We start from the raw sequence: 23,628 nt of genomic DNA, 5'->3' as shown, positions 1-23,628 counted from the left end.
TACCAGAGAGTGGCAGGAGGTGTCAAGTCTACATTCTCCCTGATAGTGATCGCTCTGGCTATCTTTCCAGCATTCCAAGTCCTAGGCACATGTGGAAGGCACCTAAGAACTCATGAAGGACAAAGCGAAAAAAGTTATTGAGACCCATTAAAGCCCTCCCTTTAAACAGTGTCACTAGAGCAAAACCAACTTTGGGAATGAAAACTCAAATATAAAAGAGACAATTTGCAGTGTTAATTTTTCACTTCTGAAACACAGGAAATTTTGTTTCATCAGACCCTTCTGATATGTGGAACGTAAGGCTTTCTTTCCAGCACGTGTTTGGATCAACTAGAGGTTTGCAGCAGTACTTTGGGAGGTATTAAGTTTCAACATGCAGTTTCTGAATAGGGAAAGCTTAAGTGAGGACAATGGAGCCAGGGATGGGAGAGGAGAAGGGAGGGTGAACTAGTCATGAGTCTCTTTAATACAGTAATCATGGGTGCTTCAAAAGTCACCCTGATGACAGTCCCAGAAATGGCCATCTGTTGTCAACTGTGAGTCAGATGAAGGGTAATCTAAGGTCAGTTCTTGGTCTCTAACAGCAGGGGAATGAAAGGGAGGGAAAAGCTGTAGAATGAAGAGATGGTGATTCACGCTTAGTGTAGGAAAACTACTTACTGATATAGGTTGCATTAGCAGGAAGCTTAATGGTGGTCAAACATAACTGAGCTGTTGGAGGATATATACAAATACAAATGGAAAGCTTAACTCTACCCAGCTAATATTGTTTTGCTATGCATATTTAGCCTACTCCCAAGTCTAAAGGCTGTGTTCAGAAGATTTTTGTTCCAAATTAATTAGTCCAGAATAAATACTGCACCCTCAAACAACATTTTCAAAATCATCCAATTAAGATTAGTTTCCTTTAATCACCCTTCTGTTCATATTATAAGGGTTTTTAAAGAATTACAAAAAGGGTGAATTGATGACTCTTCCAGCAGATACTTACAGAAGCATTTCAATCAGGATCTTTCATCTTAGATTAAACAAATTAGAGTATTTTTCACCATGCTATCTGTTTAGTGCTTTTTCAAGAGTGGAGTGAAAAAGGCTCATCAGCTTAATCAGTCTGTGGTGAACAAAAGCATGGTTAACATTTGTTAAGGGGTTAATTACTTTGTAATGTATGAATGCTCGTTCACAGGAAAAGGTATGTGTTTATACAGTGAAGAACCAATCCAATGCTGGTACTGAGTGGTCTGAATTATTTTCTAAGTTAGTATGCAATCTGGAAACGTCTGGATTGAAGACATTGCTGGCCCTGTAGAAAGGCTCTGAGCATACAAGGCAAGGCCCAGGAATGCATTTGGTCTTGTGTGCTGCACAGAATTCTGAACCAAACCCAGATATTAGTCCGGCCCAATTCAAATCCTGAAGCATAAGCAACCATGCCAGAGTAAGCTCCTCCCAAGACAATGCTTTTGAGCAAACAATCTTTGGCTTCCTGTGGGGCAGGAAACTGGGGCAAGGGAGGGGTTCAGAGGGCTCTCTGAGGAATGTCATGATCAGGCTTTGTTTTGCTTTTGCTGTTGGGCTCTCCTTTAATTTGGATGGGATTAGATGGGATTTCCTCTATGTTTTGAAAGGTGGAGTTAAGTTGCTTATGTCTTTTGAATGCATGCAGGTCCAACAGAAAGTTACTGAAATTCCTCAACTTCCCTTGGAATTTCTACAGGCGTTCCTCCAAAGGTGGAGCCTCCAGTTTCACTCTCAAAACTTCAAAATATCACTGGGCTGTTACATGGGTGTTACATGTTTCTTACATACAGTGGGTACACGTAAATTGCTATAGCTAAAAACATTTTCATAGTTATGCCTACTTGCATTTTGTGCAAGTGATAGCGCAATTATTGTTCCTATATGAAAATTGGATTCCCTTCCTCCACCATATCCTGCTTCTCTCAACTGCTTTAGCAAATTAATATTACCTTGATGATTGGTATTTACATTTGCTGCAGGAAATACTGTACTCACTGACCTAACGTATTTCTTTTTTAAACTTAGACCAACAGGGCCAGCCCTCCCATTAGACCCACTAGACTTTCCGCTATCTCATTTGAACAATGAAATAAATCCACTACTGGCAACGCTAAACAGCATACCCTCCAACATTTCTCTGGTGAAAATAGGGACATCCCATTCCATAATTGTAATAATTTTGCTACTTATACCCCACACATCTTTCTGGGTTGCCCCAGTCTCTCTGGGCAGCTTCCAACATATACAAAAACATAATAAAAATTAAACATTTTTTAAAAATCTTCCCTATACAGGATTGCCTTGAAACGGCTCAGGGGTCAGATAACCCCATACCCTCCAACATTTCTCCAATGAAAATAGGGACATCCCAAGGAAAAGGAGGACATTCCAGATCAAATCAGAAACCGGGACAGCTTCTCTAAATCGGGGGTGTCCCTGGGAAACAGGGATACTTGGATAACTTGGGTCTGCAATAGGTATGCCACCAAATCATAGTACAATTTAGAAGCATCAGCACTCTTCAGCTAAGCAACTCCTAAAAATAAAAAACTCAGCAAGCATAAAAAAACCTTAAAAATAGGCAAAACACAGTTCAACAAGGCAAAACACAACAAAGAAACCCACAAAGAGGAGCTAAGTAGAGATTGTTAGTAGTTATGAACATTGCAACTAATGCAACATTTTTTAATGGTTTCAGTTTAATATGGGATATTGAACTGATTTTTTCAGTCTAAGATGCTCAATTGAACCATTTTCAACAACTGGAGCTCTGAAGAAAAAGGAGTCATTCTATATGCTATTACAAGAATCCCTGTGAAAAAAAGAAGCCAGTGCATAAGACACAGCTAAGCTATTTAATCATTTTACGTCCTCATTGTACAATGTGACTGACACATCAGATCTAGTTGATTTTACAAGGGGCTATAAATATTCACACCCTAATGAACCACCTACCCACTGGGAGTGATTATATTTGAATAGGCCAATCAAATAAGGTTGGGTTCACACAATCCAGATCAGGAAGTTTCTTTTTCAGAAAAGCATTACCTTATGAAAGACTAATATGGCTCTAAAGTCCTTTAATCCCCAGGGGAGAAATGGAACAGTGGAAGGAATTTAATACATGTTCCTTTAGTCATGTCATTCATACATTTTCAGGTTCCCGCCCCCTAAACATTTTTGTAACAAACTCTCTTGTACCAAAGTACAACTACGTTAACTGTTTGGGGAAAAGGACTGCCAAGAAAACTGGAGACCTCTTTTATGTTTGGATGTTTTCAGGCATCCCTGAGGGACAATATCATGATTACTCTTCAGATGTCCTTGGTAATTTCACCTCTATGTAAACAGAGACTAAAGAAAAACCTCACTTCAAATTTCAAATGCAATCTTTAAAACTCTGCAAAATAAAAGGTTTTTACCACAATAAAATTAATATAACGAGACTAGAAAGTTAATTGAATGAGGCACTATTTTCTTTCCCCTCGTGTTGTCACATTTGGAATCCTGCTGACTTATACCTGGGAAGATGTGTTTCTTTTTATTTGTGAAGTTTGGTGTGGCAGAATATGATGATCCCCAGCTGGTGTTTAAATTCTAATAAGTTATATGCTAGGCCCCAACCTTGCCTGGAACTCATGAGAAGAAAACAGGTTGTGGTTGCTTCGCGATGACAGAAAAACACTTGGAACATGGTCTGAAAGCAGGTTCCAAGTCTGAGCCCCGGTGCAAAGGAAGACCTCTCTCCAGTCTATGATATACTTGGGAATATCACTTGGTTCTTAGAAATATTCTCTACCATATTGAAGAAGCCTGTTTGCCTACCACAGCTGACTGAAATTGTCATATTTAAGCACTGAGTTCACACATTAGTTAGTGGAAGTGGTGGCAATCAGTGCTTTCTTGAGAGCTAGGGCACTTTGATGTAGGTTATGGCATTATGAGAATTCCTAAATTCAGGTGCTTATGTCTGGAGCGCTGAATAACACTGTGCCTCTTTTTCTGTTATAAATAGCAGCTGCTGATGCTCAAGACCTCTGAAAAATTAAGGCTATAATATATGAAAATGTTGGCCTAAAGCTGAGTGATGTTAATTGGATTTCAGGTAGATTTCCTTTCAAAGGAGAAGAACAGATAAGATATTCCTTACTGGATGCATAATCACAGCTGGCCTCCAGGGCCTGAAAACCAGTGGCTGCTCCCCCTCTTCCCAATGACTCCGGGGATCTTGAAATGTCAAATCTAATCCTTTGCTTCATTTAAAAAAAAAATTCTTAGCCTTTTTCCTTGTGAAGATATCCTTGAAAATTTAAATTGATCGCTTGAGTTGAAAGTTTAGAATGCTTCACCCCTTTCTGTTATTTATTATCATAGAAGAAATATTAAGCATGGTACTGTTGACTCCATGTCCACCATAATCTCTTTCTTAGAGGTTTTATTGGAAGCTCTCTCATAGTCTCTGTCTAGAAATTAAACACAAGCAACTTCGCCCCTAAGGAGTGGCAGCTCAATAGCTTGAGTAATAGTATCATTAGAGCTGATCAAGCGCAAGCAACGTCATTTCAACCATGTAACCTTTTGGCTGACCCAGAAGAGACCCAGGTTGGCTGCAGCTCTTGAAATTAGCAGGCTGATAATCTAGTGAAAGATCTGCTTGGATGGATCTCTGTATCAATTTGGGCTGTCATGGAGGGTGCGAAACAACACCCAGAGTGTGATAAAATACCCTTTCAGACATTGCTGTTTCAGTTATAAGGGATTTCTTAATATGCTCCTCTTGGCTTCCAGGAGGGCAGTAACATTGTTGACAACCTGACCTTTCCTTGAAAATCTCTAAAATAGGAAATTAACACAGTCCTCCTAAGCAAGTGCATTGCCAAACCGTTGCCCATGTTTATAATTCCCACCTGCCTTACTGTCCTTCCTTTTCCTTCTATCCTCATCTGAAAACTGCCAACAAATCACCCTTCTTCAATCAAAGCTAAACTTACTGAGAGCTTTCAGAATTGCCTCCTATAATGTGTTTTCTTTTCATGTCACAATGATTCTCCCGTCCTTCCCTTATCTGTAAAGTTGTGACGTTTTCCTTCCGTTTGTTAGCTAATGTTTAACGTTAGCTAATGTTGAAAAATACTGCATATATTGTACCAAAATCCAATTGTAAATGATTCAGAACAATTAGATAATAATCTCATGGAAAACTTCTCACGACGTTCACACACCAAACCCCAGGCTGCAGTGGCAATCCATTTTGAAAAACCATTATTTCTATTGTATCTACTCCAGAAAATCTCCTAAAAGTCAACTTTGAGAAAGCTCTACCTTCACTCATCACAGACAAGGATGAACTTCTCAGTAACTGAAGGGACATTCACAGACAAAATCAGCTTTCGTGCCTTTTATTAGTGGAAGACTAAGACTTTTATTCTTTTTATATAAAAAAACCATAGGCTCTGTATTTGAGGTGTCTAGATTCACAAGTCCTTTAGCAGGTGGAGAAGGTACATCCATTTCAACACAGAAATGCGTAAGTTACAACCTTTAAGAACATCTCATTAAGAAGAAAAAAGCATCATTATGTAAAATGGGAAATGGTTCAGAATCTTAATTTTCAGCAGGTGTAACAAAAACTATTCTTGGCTAATCTATAGCTGCTATGTGCGAGCAACTGAGAGACCTTTTAAAATAAATTCTAACTTCATGTAAGAGCTCTAGACTTGCTTTTCTGTTTCTCTCTAGAGAACTAATGTGTCCCAATGAAAGCAAAATATGGGTTTACAAATGAACACTAGGGACTCAAGAATTCTACTTTTAACAAAAGACAAAGCTTTCTTCTAAGTTCAAGGGGAGGACTGCCAGATGAGATTAAGCCCTGACATGGAGATTTCTGCATGGAATATTCAATCTATCAGGGGCCGGGGGAAGAGAGAGACTATGCAGTATAATAATTAAAACAATTTTTAATACCTTTTGTACATTTGCTATTTGCATAGCAATACGATTGCTACCTCTTGGTTCTACCACTCACCCAAGAACAGTTTAATTTTGACCTGACTATTTCATGAGCCTGAAAGAGACATCAATAAAGGCAGCTTCTTCACACATTACATTTTTTAAAATACGTCTAAAATGTGTTAAGTTTACACGTAAAAATGTAATATGTGGATGCAGTAAATGTGTATTTGTAATCAAATACATCTTTCTGTCACACTGATCAGGGAGCACAGATTGGTCACAGCAGCCTGTTAAGTAAATACTCAATGGCAATGCGAATCCAGGTTTGCTGCCTTGTAATGTGTGAAATGACCCTAATGGGGATCTGTAGGTGGAAGTGCAAAGTTGCAATTAGAGAAAGGGTTTGCACTTACACAAACACACTTTTGTTGTCACTCTCGTGGTGTGTGTGGTACACCTCTTCTCTACAACTGACGAGCAGGGACAAAGGAAAAGGGGGGTTTGTTGAGAAGATTGATGTATGTGGATGGTATTTGTGAATAGATGCAGGCCCTCAAAGAAGATTATTTTCTTTTGCTCCAGCTGGTCATCATCTCCTTCAGCTGTGACAGAGTGGAGGACAGGAGAGGTGCAGCGCAAGCCTTGGGCCTTGACTGGAGGCTTTTAAAGGTATAGGCCTCTTCCCCAAGCTGCAACTTGCCAGTTTTATACATGAACCCTTTAATAAAACTTTCAATTCTCACGCAGGAATATCCCTGTACTCCCAAGTTACAGCTGCCTTCTCACAGTCTCGAACTGTCTCTCAGCAGAGAACCCAGAAGCTGTATTGGGGGCGGGTTGCAGCTGAAGGGTTAGTATGTCAGGCCAGTTGTACCATAGAAATTCAAAGCATTTGAAATGGACAGCACTTCCCTCAGATCCTTCCATGGTCAGAATCAAGACTGTTGGCAACTCCAACTATGACTCAAATTCAGTTATCACTTCCTCCAGAGTGGAAGGCATATGTAAAATTATACTTCTGTGCACTTGTTTGTTTCTTTGTGATGCTACAAACTCTGCAGTTCTACCACAGTCCTACCTTCTTGTAATCTGGGCAAAGGATGAATCTACAAGACCTATCATCCTCCTTCAAGTCTGCAGCACAGAAACGTGTTGTCACGTAGCATCCCTAGCAGTTCTTAAGATGCAGCTTGGACAGTCTTACATATGGGCTAAATGCAAATATGTCTGTCTACTGACCATCCCTAAGCTCAATTCTGATGAAGCCTCATTGCACTTCACAGAAACCAGTCCTATGGATCCACCACGTGAACACCTTTGGTGAAGAATACATGCTACAACCATCTCTACTGAAACCCCTTCAATAAGCTGAGTACCTGCAGTTCTGTTTGGAAGAAGAACTTCTGTGGGCACTGTGTGCAGTCATAGATCTTGTCTTCTTGTCCATGGGCCGAAAAAATATGTTGCTGCAACTTGTTGGCTTGAACAAACACTGAAACATTAAAAAGAAAAAGTGAACTTTTTGTTATACGTTTTATACATGGAAAGACTTTTTTGTGAACATTTCCTCATTAACTCACAGCAATTGCAAAGGGTACAATTATCCAAGAACCCTGTAATTTCTGATTATACTGTTGCTATAATAGGCACCAGCCACGATTGCTCAGCTCTACATCCAAGTCCTAATTTTCTTTTCTTTGTAAAAGAACTGTGCTTATATGTCTGGTAAAAACATAATCAAATACTGTTTCAATCTCAAACACTCAGAAATGTACCTTTCCCCTTGCCACAATAATTTCAGATTGCACCACAATGTGCTGAACATCAAAAGCAACATTTGAAAATAAACAAATCCTTGCTACTGTGAAATATGGAAGCGACAGATACAAAAGCACAAAAACGCACACCCGCTATTTTTATTTATTTATGCATTTGCCCAAAACTTAAATCTAGCAAACTATTTCTGTATTTAAATGTGTTAATGTTAAAATTATATCCCACAGCTACTTTGGGGCAATGTCTATAAACGTAAAACACAACTGCAGGTAAATTCTCTTTGGATACTTTAAGATCAACTCTGAGTACACACTGAATGCAAGGGTTTCAATAATATAAACATGTTCAATTTTAATGACTACAAAACAAGGCCCTAAGACTGTGTAACAGTTTACCTAGGAGACATACTATTAATAATTAAATTGTATATGCCAGAGGCAGTGTTTGGGTTGGCAGCACTGACTTCTGATGGATGCCTGGTGCACTGTGACCTAAAAAAAGTTTGCATCTACAATATTAATCTGTATAGGCAGGGAAAGGATTTATTAAAGATGTTGGCATTTAACTTTGACTCCATTCCTAATCATTAAAATAATTCTAATTGAATGCCAAAAAAAAAAAAAGAGAAAAGAATTAGAATAGCGTTCTTGTGAGTCATACATTTTAATCACATTTCTCATTACCTTAAAAAGGATTGTATTCCATTTTCCATATAAAACTTGTATTGGTGATTTTTGGTTTTGTTAATATTCTACACACTAAAATAATTTAATAGCATATTACTCATAAAACATCATTGTTTATGATTAATGTGCTGTGTCTATTTACCCCATCAGCAAAAATGGAAAATGGGTTTTTTTATACATTTTACAGGGCCACTGGCTGAAATATTAAAGGATTATTATTATTATTATTATTTTAATCAGGGAACTTATTTATGGTGAGAACCACAAGTAGGGTTGCTTTTCATATGCTTTTTTGTACACTGTTGTTTTTTTAAAATCCATCCTAAACTTAAGTCTTTGAATCACAAGCTGTATTAAGGGAATAAAGGGGGAAATGCTTACACACACACACACACAGAGAGAGAGCAAAATCCTGTACAATTAATGCAAAAACTAAAATGCAAAAGAAATGCTTGAAGGAATTATTGAACCCAGATGCCTGACAGGCATACGGTTGAAAGCAAAACTATCTACAGCCTCAGACATCATTACTGCAAGCTGTGTAGTGAAAATTAACTAAATTGTTATAATGCAGGAAAACATGTCTAACTTGAATATGGGAAGGTAATAATCAGTAGCAGCAACTTCAACCAACAGAAGAGAAATCTTACTTTAATTTGGCTCTCGTAGTGGATGCCTGCATTTTATTGGGAATGGAGCTGCCAAACAAGAAGGACTAATACGAAAGTACGAAGGGTCATGTTTTCTTATCAAAGTGCATCAGTGGAGAACAAAAACCCCAAATTGCTTCCCGTTGATAGAGAGCTGTGCAAACCGCTGATTTTCCTCTTTTAGAAAAAAGAAATCCTGCATTTATTCACTATGATTCAGGGTATAATTTTAAGGTGCATTATTGCTGTCAAACATAAAAGGTCTGTATGCAGTCTTTATGGTTTAATTTTCAGCGACAGTTGCAGGTTTATGCTTCTTCCAGTATGTCAGTGTGTTTCGTACCCCTACCAGGGTGGTAGGGGATCTTGTCTTATTGGCAATAGATAGGTCTATAAACAGCAAATGCCTGAGGTTTCTCACAACAATGGAAAGGAAGGCATGGTTCCAAGTCATGATTCCTGGAGCATCAATTACCTCTGGATGTGGGGAAGCAGTAACATGGGAAGGGGGCTTGAGGAGGTGGCAGTGCGAAGCTGATTTACGGTGGGGATAAGGCAAGAGTGGAAGAGTACAGAGGTACAGAAGTAAGGAAAATGCACTTGATAGTTTCTTTGAGGGTATGGTTACCAGATGTCCCCGTTTCCCGGGGACAGTCCCCAGATTTACAAATCTGTCCCCGGACAAAATCAGTCCCCGGATTTATATTTTAAGTGTTGTAGATTTATTAGTAGGGAATGAATGTTGTGTGATTGGTTCAACAGCACAAGACACATCATATGGGGACTTCTGGTGAGGCAAAATGGTGGGCGCCATGGCAGTGAGCAGCTCCTAAAGCCAGCCAGAGCCAACTGTGCTACCAGGCTGGCTCCAGGCTGCTGAGACTGCCGCTGCCGCCACCACTGCCGAGAGGGAACCAGGGACACCCGGTGCATCAACTGGAGGAAACACTGACAACCCCCCCAACCCGAATCGAGCCAGGAGCGAGAGCACCCGGCCACCCGGCTGACTGCCCAGCAGCACTCTGGGCCAGAAAACCCCTGGAGGCGACGCAGGGAGAAGGAGGAGAGGAGAAGGAAGAGAGAGAAAGAGGAAGGGGAAAAAAGAGGGGAGGCCCGACCTTGCTGCTCCGCTGCCACTGCTTAAGAAAGGTAGGAGAGCACTGGGAGGGCAAGGAGATGTGGCTGAGCCCAGGCCTGACCCGAGCCTACTCCACGGCGGCTAGCGCTCCAAGAGAGCAGGCTGGGGCCCAGAGGAAGGCTGTGCAACAGATGAGACCACAGAAGAGATTACTGCTTTTTTAAAAAACAAAAACAAAAACAAAAACTTTTTAAAATAACTTTTTCCCCTCGTTGTTTTTTTAAAAGGTGTCCCCGGATTCTTTGGGGAAAAATCCTGTAACTTTATTTGAGGGAGTGCGCAATGGCAAGCACATCATTTAGTCAGAGCAGAAGCATCACATGGTAGCTGACGTTATGTGAAGGCAGTTTTCATAAACAAAACGTCAGAGACAGATCTATATAGAGTGTTCAATAGAGGTGTTGTGCTGCAAGTAACTGTGGGTGAAGCGACATGTTATGTTTAATACATAGCTGTAAACAGTGTGTGTATTTAAATTCAGAAGTGGGAGGGGAATCTGGATGAGGTGTCAGCACACATGGAAGGAAGGCTTAATCATCTCCTTCCACAACTCCTTCCCCAGGAAATTTCCCCCCCCGCAGCAGTAAAAAAAGTTCACATTGGTGCCAATGGGAAGCTTTATTTATCTGTTTATTGGCAAAACGTAAATACTGATTATTGAAAGAAAACGCTAAGAGGTTTACATAAAATGTAAAAAATATTCATTAAAATAGCAATTAAAGCAGCAATTAATAGGGGATATAATAAAATTATAAAAATATAGATAAAAAGCAAGTTGTTGTTTTTTTATTAAAAAAACACATCTATGACTATGGAGATGTTGTAGCTTCTCATTCTTATTGTTTGTTTTCTTGCTTATAGAAAATCCTTTAAAAAGGCGTTAAGATGTTACATGTCTGGGTAGGCTTGCTTCAACAAAAAAGCTTTTAGCAGCTATTGAAAACTGTACCAAACAGACTTAGATCAGATTTGCACGTTTATACCCAAAATATTATACACAATGTGTAGTTTGATGCGCTGTGCTGAATACTTGAGGGATAAACATGGTGAATCTGATCTAAGTCCAGGAATATGTAGAAGATCCCCTACCACCTCAAACGTGAGCAATTAACAGTGGCTTCTTGGGTCAACGTGTGCCTGGTTCTACATGCAGACATGAAGACACAGAGGCCAATCAGCTTAAATGGCGCATGACCTGAGAATGCTCTGCTGAAAACAAGTATTCCAACAGCCCCACAGACACGTGATCTTCCTTTGAGAATGTATGTACATCAGATAGGAATGTAGCAGGATACAATGGGGATTCATCTCACTTTATGGTTAGAGCAGTGTGGCATGTGGAAGATGAGATACAGTAGAGGGGAGGAAACAGGCAGAAATTGGAACCTTCTGCTCAGCACATTGGGTCTCTGGAACCTACCCTATTGATACGATAAAAACGTATTGTGCGAGAGGTGTGCTTGTAAAAGCAATTCAGGTAGATGGAGGTCCAATCTTTCTGCACACTTGACTTTTAAAATAATTCCTAATCAATACCACTAAGGAGCACAAATCTAATACTTGGATGCAAGCTGACCTGAAGTCAATGTCTGGCATAAATGGCATCATTTGAGAATGTGCATGAATAAAATGAACAGTTCCTGAATACTCACCTGTAAAGCAGACTGGACATTTGAAGGTCCCTCCCATTCCTTCAAAGCTGTGTTCTATCAGATGGCACTGTAGTTTGGCAGGAGAATCAAATGTCTGGTTGCAGAGCTTGCACTCGTGGTTTAGTCCTTCATCTAGTGGGAAAAATATGAGAAAAGTTTATTGTCCCTTGCGATGCTTGAAACCCAATCTCTTGCTAAAGAATTCCAGGATTAGATTTTATGCAGGATCATGAATGATATACTTCATGTACTAAGCAGCTTTTCATCTTGTTCCAATCAGCAACCGCTACACCTCCCCAAATATTTATTCACCAATTAGAAGTATGGTGCACACATGCAATAGCACTTGATACCTGCTAACATAAATGCTGGTACACCCGATTTTAAGTCAGTTAAATACGATAGGTACAACTCAATGGCCTTGACTAGATATGGCATCATTCTATCCCATTGGCTATGCCAAAATAAGGGTAGGCAGATATACTGTCAGGCCCCTTGTTGCCATTAACCCATATCAGTTAAGGTGCACCCCAAAAATTAGCACTGGCTTTTCCAAGTAATGGGGGGAGGAGAGTGAGAGTGAGAGAGAGAGAGGTCAAACACCTTTTAGTTAAACAGATTGACTGCAGAGTATATTATTATGTACTGTAATATGCAAATTCTCAATAGAGCAGCCAGCAAGTATACTCACAAAAAATCCCCATCCTAGACTTCCCTTTCTATCTTGAACTTTCATATGTATCCTTCCACTCGAGCCTTTTCTCTATATGACAACCAAAAATGCTGTGCAAATCCTTGCTATTTGGGTTGATCTTTAGTAGCTAAGAATTTGCATATACTGATGATTTTTGGGGGGGGGGGGTGGATAAGAAAATTCAGGATTTTTATTTTTATTTCAATTCTGTGAGCTGTTATGTTAATTTTTGGTATCACATCAAGAGGGTGGGGGAGTTGTCTCTAAATTTGTATGGCATCTGAAATCTTTTCCTATGACAACTAATTACCCAGTATCTTTAATGCTTGAACTAGTCTCTCCCCCCCCCCGCTCACCCACGATACACTTTATTATTAATAACTATCCTACTAGCCTCAATGGTCTTTTATTTGTTCAGCTACAGGCAATCCTAGCACCACCAAATTGATCCTAAAACCCTCCCTGCTCTGCGCTGCAGGCCCTTGGTGCCCTCCCCCCTCCCTTCCATCTTAGGCCTACCATTAGTCTTTCTTCCCAACAGTGTTGCAAGCTCCTTTCATTCTGCCATGGGAACAGTGATAGGTTGTCCTACTTAGAAACAGTTGCTAGGTAAGATGCAACTTCCAGCTCTGTTGTACAGGGTTCAATTCCCTCAGCAGATCTCAGGAAAGGTCCTTCTGTATGTCACTAGTGTGTTATACAAATAGTTTGATCTTGCAGGTAAAATCACTATCCGATTAATAAACACACACACACACACACACACACACACACACAATTGTCCCTGGTACAACATTCAAGCAAGATTAGAGGGAAAGGATTTTTTAAAGCACATCTTCCTAAGCATAGTTTGCTTAATATGACTGGTAGCTATGACTGATATAGAAATGAATGAAAACTGAAGAGGCTAACAACCAAATGAACAGATAATATATAACTTGCAGCCTAAATGGCCATCGGTTGGCTATTCTACCAGATTATATCCATCTAAAACAGGGAAAAGTAAATTGATTTATATTTCTGATGCTTTGGTTCACAGTTACCTGAACTCTAATTTAATCTTAGTGTACACATGCACAATTAAAAAACTGCTACACTGGCTTCCTGAACTCTAGCAAGGGATCTAGGTGCTGCCTGACCCAGTGGTTGGGAAACAATGCTACTAGTGATAGGTAACAGCATTTCCACTAGTTACCAACCCCTGTTCTCATGGCAAATGCTCAGGCCAGTCAAAAACAACACCAGCAATTGCACAGCCTTTAGGCCAAGTACAGTTAACATGGTGCCCAGTGGCCATGCTGGCTGAGACAGGTGTGAATGGCCACAACATCTGTCTTGGCCACTCTTGCTCTAAGCTGTGTAGTCTTGAGATTCTAGATGTGCTTACGGCTTGCTAAAGCTCAACTGTACCAATGTGAGAGGAAGCATTTGTCACTTCCTCCATGTTTATGACAGCGGATACTTTGATGTCATTACATAGCCAGGGAAGAAGTCCGAAGTAGCTCGTTCTTCTTCCAGCTCATGATCTAGGACAGTTAGATGGACCATTAGGTAAGCATATATGTATTCATAAACTGATTCAGGTTAATACATGGCAGAAATGCAATATATTAAGAAGTGTAATCAGTGAGTTTCTTTCTTTCCTTAATTATCTTGTTGTATTACGTATCCTTCCTTTTTTTGTTTCCTGAATTTAAACTTTATTTCCAAATAAAATTCAATGTTTTTCTAAAATGTAAGACGTATGTTCACCAAGTCCACATTTTATCACATATATCACAGTAGGGTTGAATGCAGATATTGTTAAGAAGACAGAGTAAATGCCTAGTCCTCACATCAATCCTGATTTTTAATATCTTAAAATTGTGAAATTAATAGTGTAATAGAAGATTAGGCCGAGCATCTAGTATCTGGCCTATGACAGTGGTCAGTAACAGCTGCTTCAGAGGAAGGTGGAAATCCCCATAATAGCCATATTATGCACTGAGTAATCTTAGGAGGGAATTTTTCCCCATGAATATTTGTGTTGATATGCACACTTAAAGCAAGAGGAAAGAAAGGAGCTCAGCTCTGGATCTTTCATCCGTCAAGGTGAAGATAAGCAATGCCAACCTCTGAAATGCTAGCCAAATGCAAATCAGCAATGTCAGGCACTACAAAGCAACAGAAAGCAAGGGGTATTTCACAAAGTATTCCTATGGGGGATGATCGAGGTCCCACCACTCGTTTTGTTGACTAATAAAAGTTTTCACTTTTGTAATTAGAGGGAATACTACTAGTGAAGATATCTGCCTTTACACTGCCTTAATTATTAGCTTAGGCAGGTTTACTTTTTTCTTTGTGTATAGAATCATAGAACTGTTGAGTTGGAAGGGACCACAAGGGTCATCTACCCAATCCCCTGCAATGCAAGAAACTTTGCCCAGTGTGAGGTTCAAATAACCACCACCACCACCACTACCCTGAGATTAAGGGTCTCATACCCTACCAACTGAGGTATGTGTGATCTACAGTAAGTAAAGTAAAATGCACCTAGTTTCTTGGACCATATGCAATATTTCTGTAAAGCTGTTAACTCACATACAGTCATACCTCGGGTTAAATATGCTTTGGGCTGAGCATTTTCGGGTTGCGCTCCACGGCGACCTGGAAGTAACGGAAAGCGTTACTTCTGGGTTTTGCCGCTCACGCAGACGCTCAAAATAAGGTCACACACATGCGCAGAAGCGGTGAATCGCGACCAGCGCACGTGCAGGTTGCGTTTACATCAGGATGCAAATGGGGCTCCGGAACGGATCCCGTTCACATCCAGAGGTACCACTGTATTCCCCTCATTTTCCACTTTGATCCGCACTACATTTTAGGAAAGTAAAAGTGCTATGGGCAGCAACAGCAATGAACTGTGACTGACCCAGTGGAGGAAACACCAAGTGACTATCTGGCCCAGGATGACTGCAACCCTTCTGAAAATACCTTCTGAAAATACCTTGGTTTTCAGACACCTTTTTAAAACAATTGACTTTGGAAAGGTCAGCTGCATACACTTCTACAGTTCGTCCACCGTAACATTTCAGTTCCTGTTGCTCCTTGTAAATACAAGATTAGAAGAAGTCGAATGATGACTGGAAGGAAAGCTGTTTTGCACCCTCACCCACACGCCCTCTCTAGCCACAGAAAATCTTAAAAATTTAGAAAATACTGAAAGTCACAACTAAACAAACAGACAGTGAAAAGCTACCCTGGCAGTTTACACCTGGGATAAATATGAAGTGAAGTGGAGTGCCAGAACATCCCTTCAAGAGGTCATTCTTCCTCTCTCCTATATCCACTTCAAAGCTACATTCTTTCAGCAAATGTATTAGGGAGGGGATCTTAAAAGTGCTGAACAGCTTAAAAAAATTCAATCAGAATAATCTGCTCTTTAGAAAGGTGGTGGATGACAGTAATTGGAAAATACTGTCTGACTCATTTATTAAAGTGAGATTCAGAGTCAATTGATTTAATAACCATTAGAATATTCTATTAAGGATTTAATAGGTTGGCACGGTCCTATTTTTTATTAAGAGTTATAGGTGAGGAATAAGCAATTCTATGGAATTTCTAGGCAACTGCTTGCATGGATTAAGATAAAAATACAGCTTGCAAATTAGGTACCCAGGAGCTGCTGTAGTGCTGATTCACACAACCATTTTCCCCCAGTCAGAAACAAAGTGACTTCTGAGCAGTCATCTCAAGCAAGAGATCTAAGCTGAGGACACTAATTATGGGTTCCCCATGTGCACTGTTGCCAGAATACTTATTTTTAGGCCCTTTCTCATGTGTGGTGATGGAAAAGAGTGCTGCACGAGGAAGCCATTCACAAGGGCTACATCCATGTGGGGCTGTAGTTGGAGATGAATGCATGGAAGTTTCCCCAGAGAGGAAAAACATGAACTGGTTCTTTGGAAGGGGAGGGGGAGAAAGAGGAAGAAGAAGGACTATAATACAATTAAGCTTTCTGGTTCATAGAAAAGAAATGAGTTTTGGATCTGTAGCTTTCCAATTCAAAAAAGATAACTGATAACAGCAACAATTAAAAGCATAGAATACCCAGTTGCCTCCTGTCCATATTACCTATCAGATCTACACCTGCTGAGCATTAGTCTGGTGCTCCCAGACCATTTGCTGAGCCTCTGATCTGATACATATTAAGGTAAGCAGGCTTAGTCTTCAGTCCAGTGTGCTTCTGCCACAATGAAAGCAGGGGGGGGGGGGAGAAACCTAGTATGGTGAAGTTCCCAAGAATGTCATGAGCTCCCTTCATGACACAAAGGGGTACATACCATGGAAAAGGCAATGGGCCTTGATGACACATGGCTTCCCCCACTCATGGCACCTAGTTATTCTGTGATAATGGTTGCTGCGCTAAAGAATAGCGGTGCAGACCTCTGTGTATTGTAGTGTTTCCCGAGAGCTGGAACCCTGATCACACATGGCTCCAGCTCCAGGGGAAGCTTACATGCATAGACCTCTATGTGGCCAGGCTTCCATTTCTCAGATGTCCACATCTAACAGATGAACAGAGGGAAACCACATGTTGCTCGGGTTAGGACAACAGCCACAGCTCTGCTGCCCATTAAATTGCGTGGTGCACTTCATGTGTGTAACACGCTGTGGAGGCTGTTGCATGGAAGAGGCAGGCTGTATAACAAATAAAGCGGGTTTTACAGTTGGACTTCTGTTCTATTTTGCTTACGTTTGTTCCATACCTTGGAGGAGCCTTTCTCAACCTGTGGGTCCCCAGATGATGTTGAACTGCAACTCTCATCACCCCTAGCTAACAAGGCCAGAGCTCAGGGATGATGGGAGTTGTAGTCCAACAACATCTGGGGACCCACAGGTTGAGAGCCACTGCATGGATGATAGATTTTGTGCACTCTCAAAGTACCATGTTTTGGTTCTGGAAAAATGTCTTGTTAATACATGCCTTGCTTTTCATGTGTAAAGTGGGTGCTAGAACATCAGGAAGCACCTACTGGACATTCCTGAAATATTATTAGCGACATTTGACAAAACTTTCTCACGCATGCATATACTGTATTTTAATTTTTTTTATGCAATTAAGAACAGTCAAACATAGATTTTTTTAAAAAATCAGCTGCAAGGAAATGTAAAATATAGTTTAAATTAAACCAAATAAGACCGTTCTTATACAATATTAATCCTAAAACAGCAGTCTGCTACTGTGCTATCCCAACTCCAGATTGCTCATCCAGCAACTACCTATCAGAGTCAGAAGTAAGGACCTTTGAGTTTAATGGGCTTTACCTAGGTAAGTGTCTAGAATTACAACCCTAAGTTCACAGAGACATGCATCATAGTAGTAGAGACACGCCCCTTCTGTTCTACAATTTTGCAAACCACTTACTGTTGTTGGTTTTTAATGTTCTATTGCCTCCCAAGGATTGCAACATACTGCTATGGCAATTATTTCATTAGTGCAAGCATTTCAGCTTGCCAGATAGAATGATATCCCCTCTCTTTCCCTTGAGTACTGTTGGGCGGCGGCGGGGTGTGTGTGTGTGTGTGTGTGTGTGTGTGTGTGTCTCCTGACACCCCAAAAGCGACTGGGGGGCATGGGGCAAAGGGGAGGAGGGGAAATCCCACTTGGGCCAGCAGAAATCCTTGCACAAGCTTCTGCTATCGGGACTTGATCTGGCCCTGTGTCTAGCCGCGTATCTTGGCTTTTTAAAGAAGAGCGTGAATAGTAACATACCTGCTACATGCACCCTGCAACAAAGCTGTCTTCCCTGTCCACTATGTGCTGATGGGACACTGCACTGGAGTCGCTGGGTGAGACCAATGGGAATACCAGGCAACGGATAAAATGTAGTTGGAGCATGTTGTGGCAATTCATACTGAAAGGTCCCTATATAGTCTCTCCTCTGTTCACCAAGTCAGATGAATACGTCTATAGGATAAGGCCCTCTTAATACCTGTTGGTCAAACTCTGTTTCCTCTCTTTAACTTGGGAATCAAATGGCCTGCAGTTTTCTGGCTCTCCAAAGTGTTCACAGCTGTATCAAACCAACACTTATTTCCCACCCCCACCCGTTTCACCTAGGCAAAGAGCACACATTTAAAGACTTAATACAGAAATTAACATTGCCTGAAGACTTCCAGCATATGCTCATCATTCCTCCCTGATTGTAATGGGCCTTCTGTCATTTACAATTTCTCAAGAATTATCACCCCAAACCCCACAATTCAGGCATATAGCAGCAAGGAAATGGAGATACTAAAATCAAATATACAGCTGGGATTTGCTGGAGGGAAATGTTTACAGTCCTGGAAGAATCTGCTACTGCAAAAATATAGACTAAAGTTTAAATAATTATCAATTCTTTATTTTTGGACATGGAGCAAGCTGGTCGATTTTTTTTAAAAAAACCAACACTTATCTTATACTTAGGCTTCAGAAAAGTATTACAACATACTGAATTTTAAAAACAACAACACATGGTCCTTCTTGGATCATACCACTTGATCCTGCAGGTGGCAGGACATATCTAAATCTCCCCTGTGAGAAACTCCTTGCATGAAGAAAACTAGCACATCAGGGAGAAGGATATAAAACATTCTGCAGGCTGCACCACCTTGGAATGGTCAGGGAGTGCATGTATGAATACTCCTACGTGTCAACAAACAAACAAACAAACAAACAAACAAACAAATCCTTGCATATGGAAAGCTAACCTGCTATGTTTCTGTGTGCAGAAAGGCTTTTTATAAAAACATAGGAAGAACATTCAAATGTGATTTACCCCCCACAGCCTGAAGACCGCGTATGACATGCATTTTCTATACATTTGATTTGATTACAAGTGGGCAGTGAAAACACAAAGACACATAAAGCTGTATTTCATTAGTTACACAATTAGCCACGTAGCCCGGTGCAATCCATATTAACTGGCAGAGATCTTTCCCAACCCTGTTACTCAAGTTCCTTTTTTTAAACTTGAGATGCCAGGGACCGAACCAGGGACCTTCTGCATGCAAAGCGTGAGCTCTACCACTGAGCTGTGGCCTCTTCCCAAGAAATGCCATGCTGGGGCACACTAATGGTAATTCTAGTCAAGCATTCTGTCCTCTTAACTGCAGACAAAAGATGCCACAGGGAAGATCACAAGCAGGGAATCATCATGATAGCTTTCTCTATTGTTAGCTTCTAGCATCTGGTAGTCAGAAATAGACTGTATCGTAAGAGGGAAATTGGGTATGCATCACAAAGTTACATTACGCTGTTGCCATTGTGCCCTATGTTATATGGAATACTCTAAAAATGATCTCTGTATTTCCCTTTCTTTATTTCTTTAAAAGAAGTGCAACAGAAATTATTGGTCTGAATTTAGACTTTGAACTAACTGAAGCAGTATGTCTCCCGCTCTCCCACTCACACCAAATATTGGTAACTTAAGTGGAATAAAGTGCCAGTTCCTAGCTCTCAGTTCTAGCAAGACTGAAGTTATAGTAGATGACCCTAGACAAATGCCTAGAGCAACAATTTGTTAGAGGCAGTAGCTCTGCTTCCGCAGCAGATGGAATGGACTTTCCCTCTACAGGGTTGTTAATACAGTGCATGTATTTTTGCAGCTTTTGGAGCCAATAAATTACAAAAGGAAGGGATGGAGGACCTAATGTTATAGAGAAGAAATAAACAGGGGTGCCAGAAGCAGTGGGAAAGGGCAGGACAGGATTCCCATGGGATTAAGCTGCATGTTATTATAGTGCAGCAGCTGACTGGAAGCCAGGGGCTAGAACTGTCTGAAGGTGATGTATGGGAGATAGTTCTATCTTTGGGTAGAAGAATGGAGGACATGAACTTTGGTCTCTTCCATGTTTCTAGCTAAGCCAACCCAACCTGGGGAACAGGTGGGTTGAGGAAACCCCATTTGGGCTCAGTAAGCCAGAGACAGGTGGGATAGGTAATAAGTGCCTGGGAATTCAAAGATCCATATGTCTATATGGATCTGAAATCTTTAAACATTATTCCCAAAGAGCTTAGATTTCTTTGTGTTATTGGGTACATGTTCCGAGCTTGCCATGATTATTGGTTCACTTATATTCAAAACATTTGACTGAATGAAAATTAAGTATAATAAAAAAAAAGTTCTGCTAACGATTCTGAGGAAGGAAAATACCCAAGATTTTTCTTTTGCCAAGTAGGTTCTAAAACATAACAAAAATGAAGCTATTAAAATACACCTGTCTTCTATGTCATACCCTAGTGTGTGTTTGTCTTTGTGTGTGTGTGTAAGCTCCACATGCACCCATGCCAAATGTCTTATCCTGTTCTCACTAAAGAAAGTTGAGTATTTCTAAGTAAACGCATAAGCCCACTATCAATGCTTTCCCTTTGTTGGTGTCCATGTACATCAGCTGTTCCCTGGGGGCCACCTGTGTCACATCCCAAACAAGGAGAGATACTGGTGTGGGAAGTACACTGAATTCCAGGAGACCCATGTGATGCTGAGTTTCAAGCAATATTACTGTGAACTGAGAACTTTGCCTGGTGAATGGCAACCACATCATAAAGTCTGAACCATGCCATAGTCAGTGTGGAATCAGGGCTCATATAGTACTCAGAATTACAATGTAGTTAAATTAGGTGTGTGTCTATATTGCAAGCAGCTATTATACCAATTCTTCCCCAGGCACCTTGGATACTGTAGTTCTATGAGGATGTTCAGAATTCTCTGTAAGAGATTACTCACCTCGCTCCAAGAGCTACTACAATTTCTAAGTTCCTTGGGGAGCAAGTCATGAAATGTTTTAAGCTTTTGTGGACATCCCCTCAAGTTCTAGGTTCTAATTGTGTGCTTGTATGACATTTCTGTCTCTGAAATAAGTTCCTTACCCTGCCTTTCAGCAGTAAATCACATAAAATTATAGTAAAATTGATGGTTAAAGCTATGTGTTTCTGAGGGAGGGGAGAAGTATGATGAATAAGAGTCACATTAACATTATGGAAAATGTACTTTAGTTGAAATCAAAAGGTTTTTGGCCTATTTTAAAGCACTGATTCTCTTAATCAGTATTGCTGTGTCAAGTGTATTATTATTTTTTAAGCGTTGGTGATATTTCAAGAGATAGCTTTCTCTGTCATTGATGTTAAATACCTACTAGTATTTCCCACCCGTCTGGGACTTCTGGAACTGGTGGAAGTACTGGTATATCTACCATCGAGTTCTACACAAAAAAAACAAAAATTGGTAAAATTGAAAGAGGATACTTCATGGACACTTCATGCAGCATAAACTAAATGCTACCTGTTCTAAAGTCACATCTACAGGGAAAACAATCTTTTAACAGTGAGACAAGCAGTCAGTCAATATGAATTCCACAGTACAGTGGATCAGTCATACGAATGGAGCATTACTGACAACTCTTTCATCAACTAATTTTTGCTCAGGATGTAGAGCAAGTGTCTCAAGAGCTGCCTACAGAAGAAACCAAGGGGGTGGAGGGAATGGCCAGACCAGACTACAGAGAACTGCCGGCTACCTCTGAAGCATTATTTGTTTTTCTAAATATTATAAATAAGCACATTTGTTGGTCATGCTGATATGCAAAGGCTTGACACAAAGCCGTTTTGATACATTGCCCTTTTCTTTTGCTGTATTTTTTTGGTATTCATTAACGTTTTCAGGCAGCATGAAGAATGCCACTAGATACTGTTGGGTCCTCTTTTTCGTGTTACCAGGAGTGATGTGGTTGCCACCTCTGTGGCTGCTCCCATGTTGCTCTGGGTAACAAGTCCCTCTTCCACTCACTTGGTTAGGGCAGGTCCCTTGGCTGTTATTACTGATCCATGAAGTATGTCACCAAAGGGGAAGGCAACCATGCAATCTGCTCTATCCAGGTTACCTTAGCCTCAATGGAACCCCTTTTCTGTAACTGGCACCTAAGTAACTGCTGTACCATTTAAATGCCCCAACCTAGTCATGTGAGTCTTTCTTACAACATTTGGACCCTGTCCCACAGCAGACTGCTAATTATGATGTGTGCAATCTACTCCCACCCCCCATGGTTGGGCTTAAATAACAAGAGCTGGTCACAGAAACATGTAGCTATTAGCAGACTAGCCTGCAAACAACCCTAGAGGAAGTAACAAGCACACCACTCCAGGAAACATGTGACCAGGTTCTTGCCTACTGCCATCTACATCCAGTGGTTTTCTGTGTGTGTGCATGTGAGAGCAAGAAAGAGTGTGTAAATACCAGGGTGGGAAGAGAGAGAGCTCTGTTGCAGCTGATAGGTCAAGCTTAGAATCATAAGGGATTTATATAACCCAGAATCTCCAATCCTAGGGCTTTGGGGGAAGAAAGTGAATCCCTTTCAATTGAGCCCACCCAGCCCAATCAACTTTTAAAAGATGCCTAGCCAACTGGTCTGCAGTTTGACAGGTTTCTTACCCAGGGGCACCTCTCTCATGCCTCATGCTATTTTCAGACCAATTGCTCACAAAACACTGCAGGAGAGATTCTACACCTCCCCCCAAACTCTGTAAAAGCTACACTTGTGGGGAAATCTCTGCAGCTGTCCTTCTGAAATGGCTTTATCCCCTCACCTTAATGCCTCCCCCCGATGCCTACACATTTCTGCCAAAATTTAAAAAAGTTATATACATTTCCTTAAAAAAATAAATAAATTAAAAAGGCACCTAGCACCAAAAATAAAAAAGAACACCTGGAGTTACTTGCCTGTAATTTGGAAGGTATAACCCACTCTGAAGGGACTACTTGGTCTGCAAATTTTAACAATTTCTGATGAAAAGTGGGGGGAGGGGGAGTTTTAGCAGTTTTACTTCCCACAAAGTGAATGGGAAGAAACAAAGGCTCGATTTTTTGGAAGTGAACTTGGCCTCAGACCCAGAGCCGAACTAAGCAGCTACCAAAGCCCTTCAGACCAAGGTGGGCTGTTCCCTGAGGTCTGAACCACATATTTTGGGGTTGGTGCACACACCTAATATTTAGTGCAATACAAAGGACCATAAAAATGTGATGCTAAGTAAAGG

The 23,628-nt window shown here is 40.6% G+C and overlaps 2 protein-coding genes across 11 annotated transcripts in view; one reads left to right on the top strand and one right to left on the bottom strand.

Moving 5' to 3' along the window:
- LOC308481772 (uncharacterized protein) overlaps positions 1-7,340 on the top strand; it is a 246,900-nt gene extending 239,560 nt beyond the window's left edge. Inside the window, exon 6 of the mRNA XM_081014492.1 lies at positions 277-7,340. Within this exon, the coding sequence (XP_080870618.1) occupies positions 277-365 (89 nt within the window). The 3' untranslated portion in view covers positions 366-7,340. The remainder of the gene's footprint in view (positions 1-276) is intronic.
- Positions 1-23,628, bottom strand: part of ZNF521 (zinc finger protein 521) — a 285,724-nt gene that overhangs the window by 26,226 nt on the left and 235,870 nt on the right. For 7 of the 10 annotated variants that reach the window (XM_081014396.1, XM_081014397.1, XM_081014399.1 and 4 more), the window contains 3 exons: positions 21,735-21,800; positions 11,879-12,010; positions 7,353-7,468 (listed from right to left, as the gene is read on the bottom strand). In XM_081014396.1, the coding sequence (XP_080870522.1) occupies positions 7,353-7,468; positions 11,879-12,010; positions 21,735-21,800 (314 nt within the window). The remainder of the gene's footprint in view (positions 1-7,352; positions 7,469-11,878; positions 12,011-21,734; positions 21,801-23,628) is intronic. The other 3 variants (XM_081014403.1, XM_081014402.1, XM_081014404.1) reach the window with 1 other exon arrangement.

Source organism: Podarcis pityusensis, assembly GCF_964106645.2.
Source record: "Podarcis pityusensis genome assembly, chromosome: 7".
In the NCBI taxonomy this organism is placed as follows: Eukaryota; Metazoa; Chordata; class Lepidosauria; order Squamata; family Lacertidae; genus Podarcis; species Podarcis pityusensis.
The sequence above is the reverse complement of the archived record's forward strand: the minus strand, read 5'-3'. Positions and strand labels throughout refer to the sequence as shown.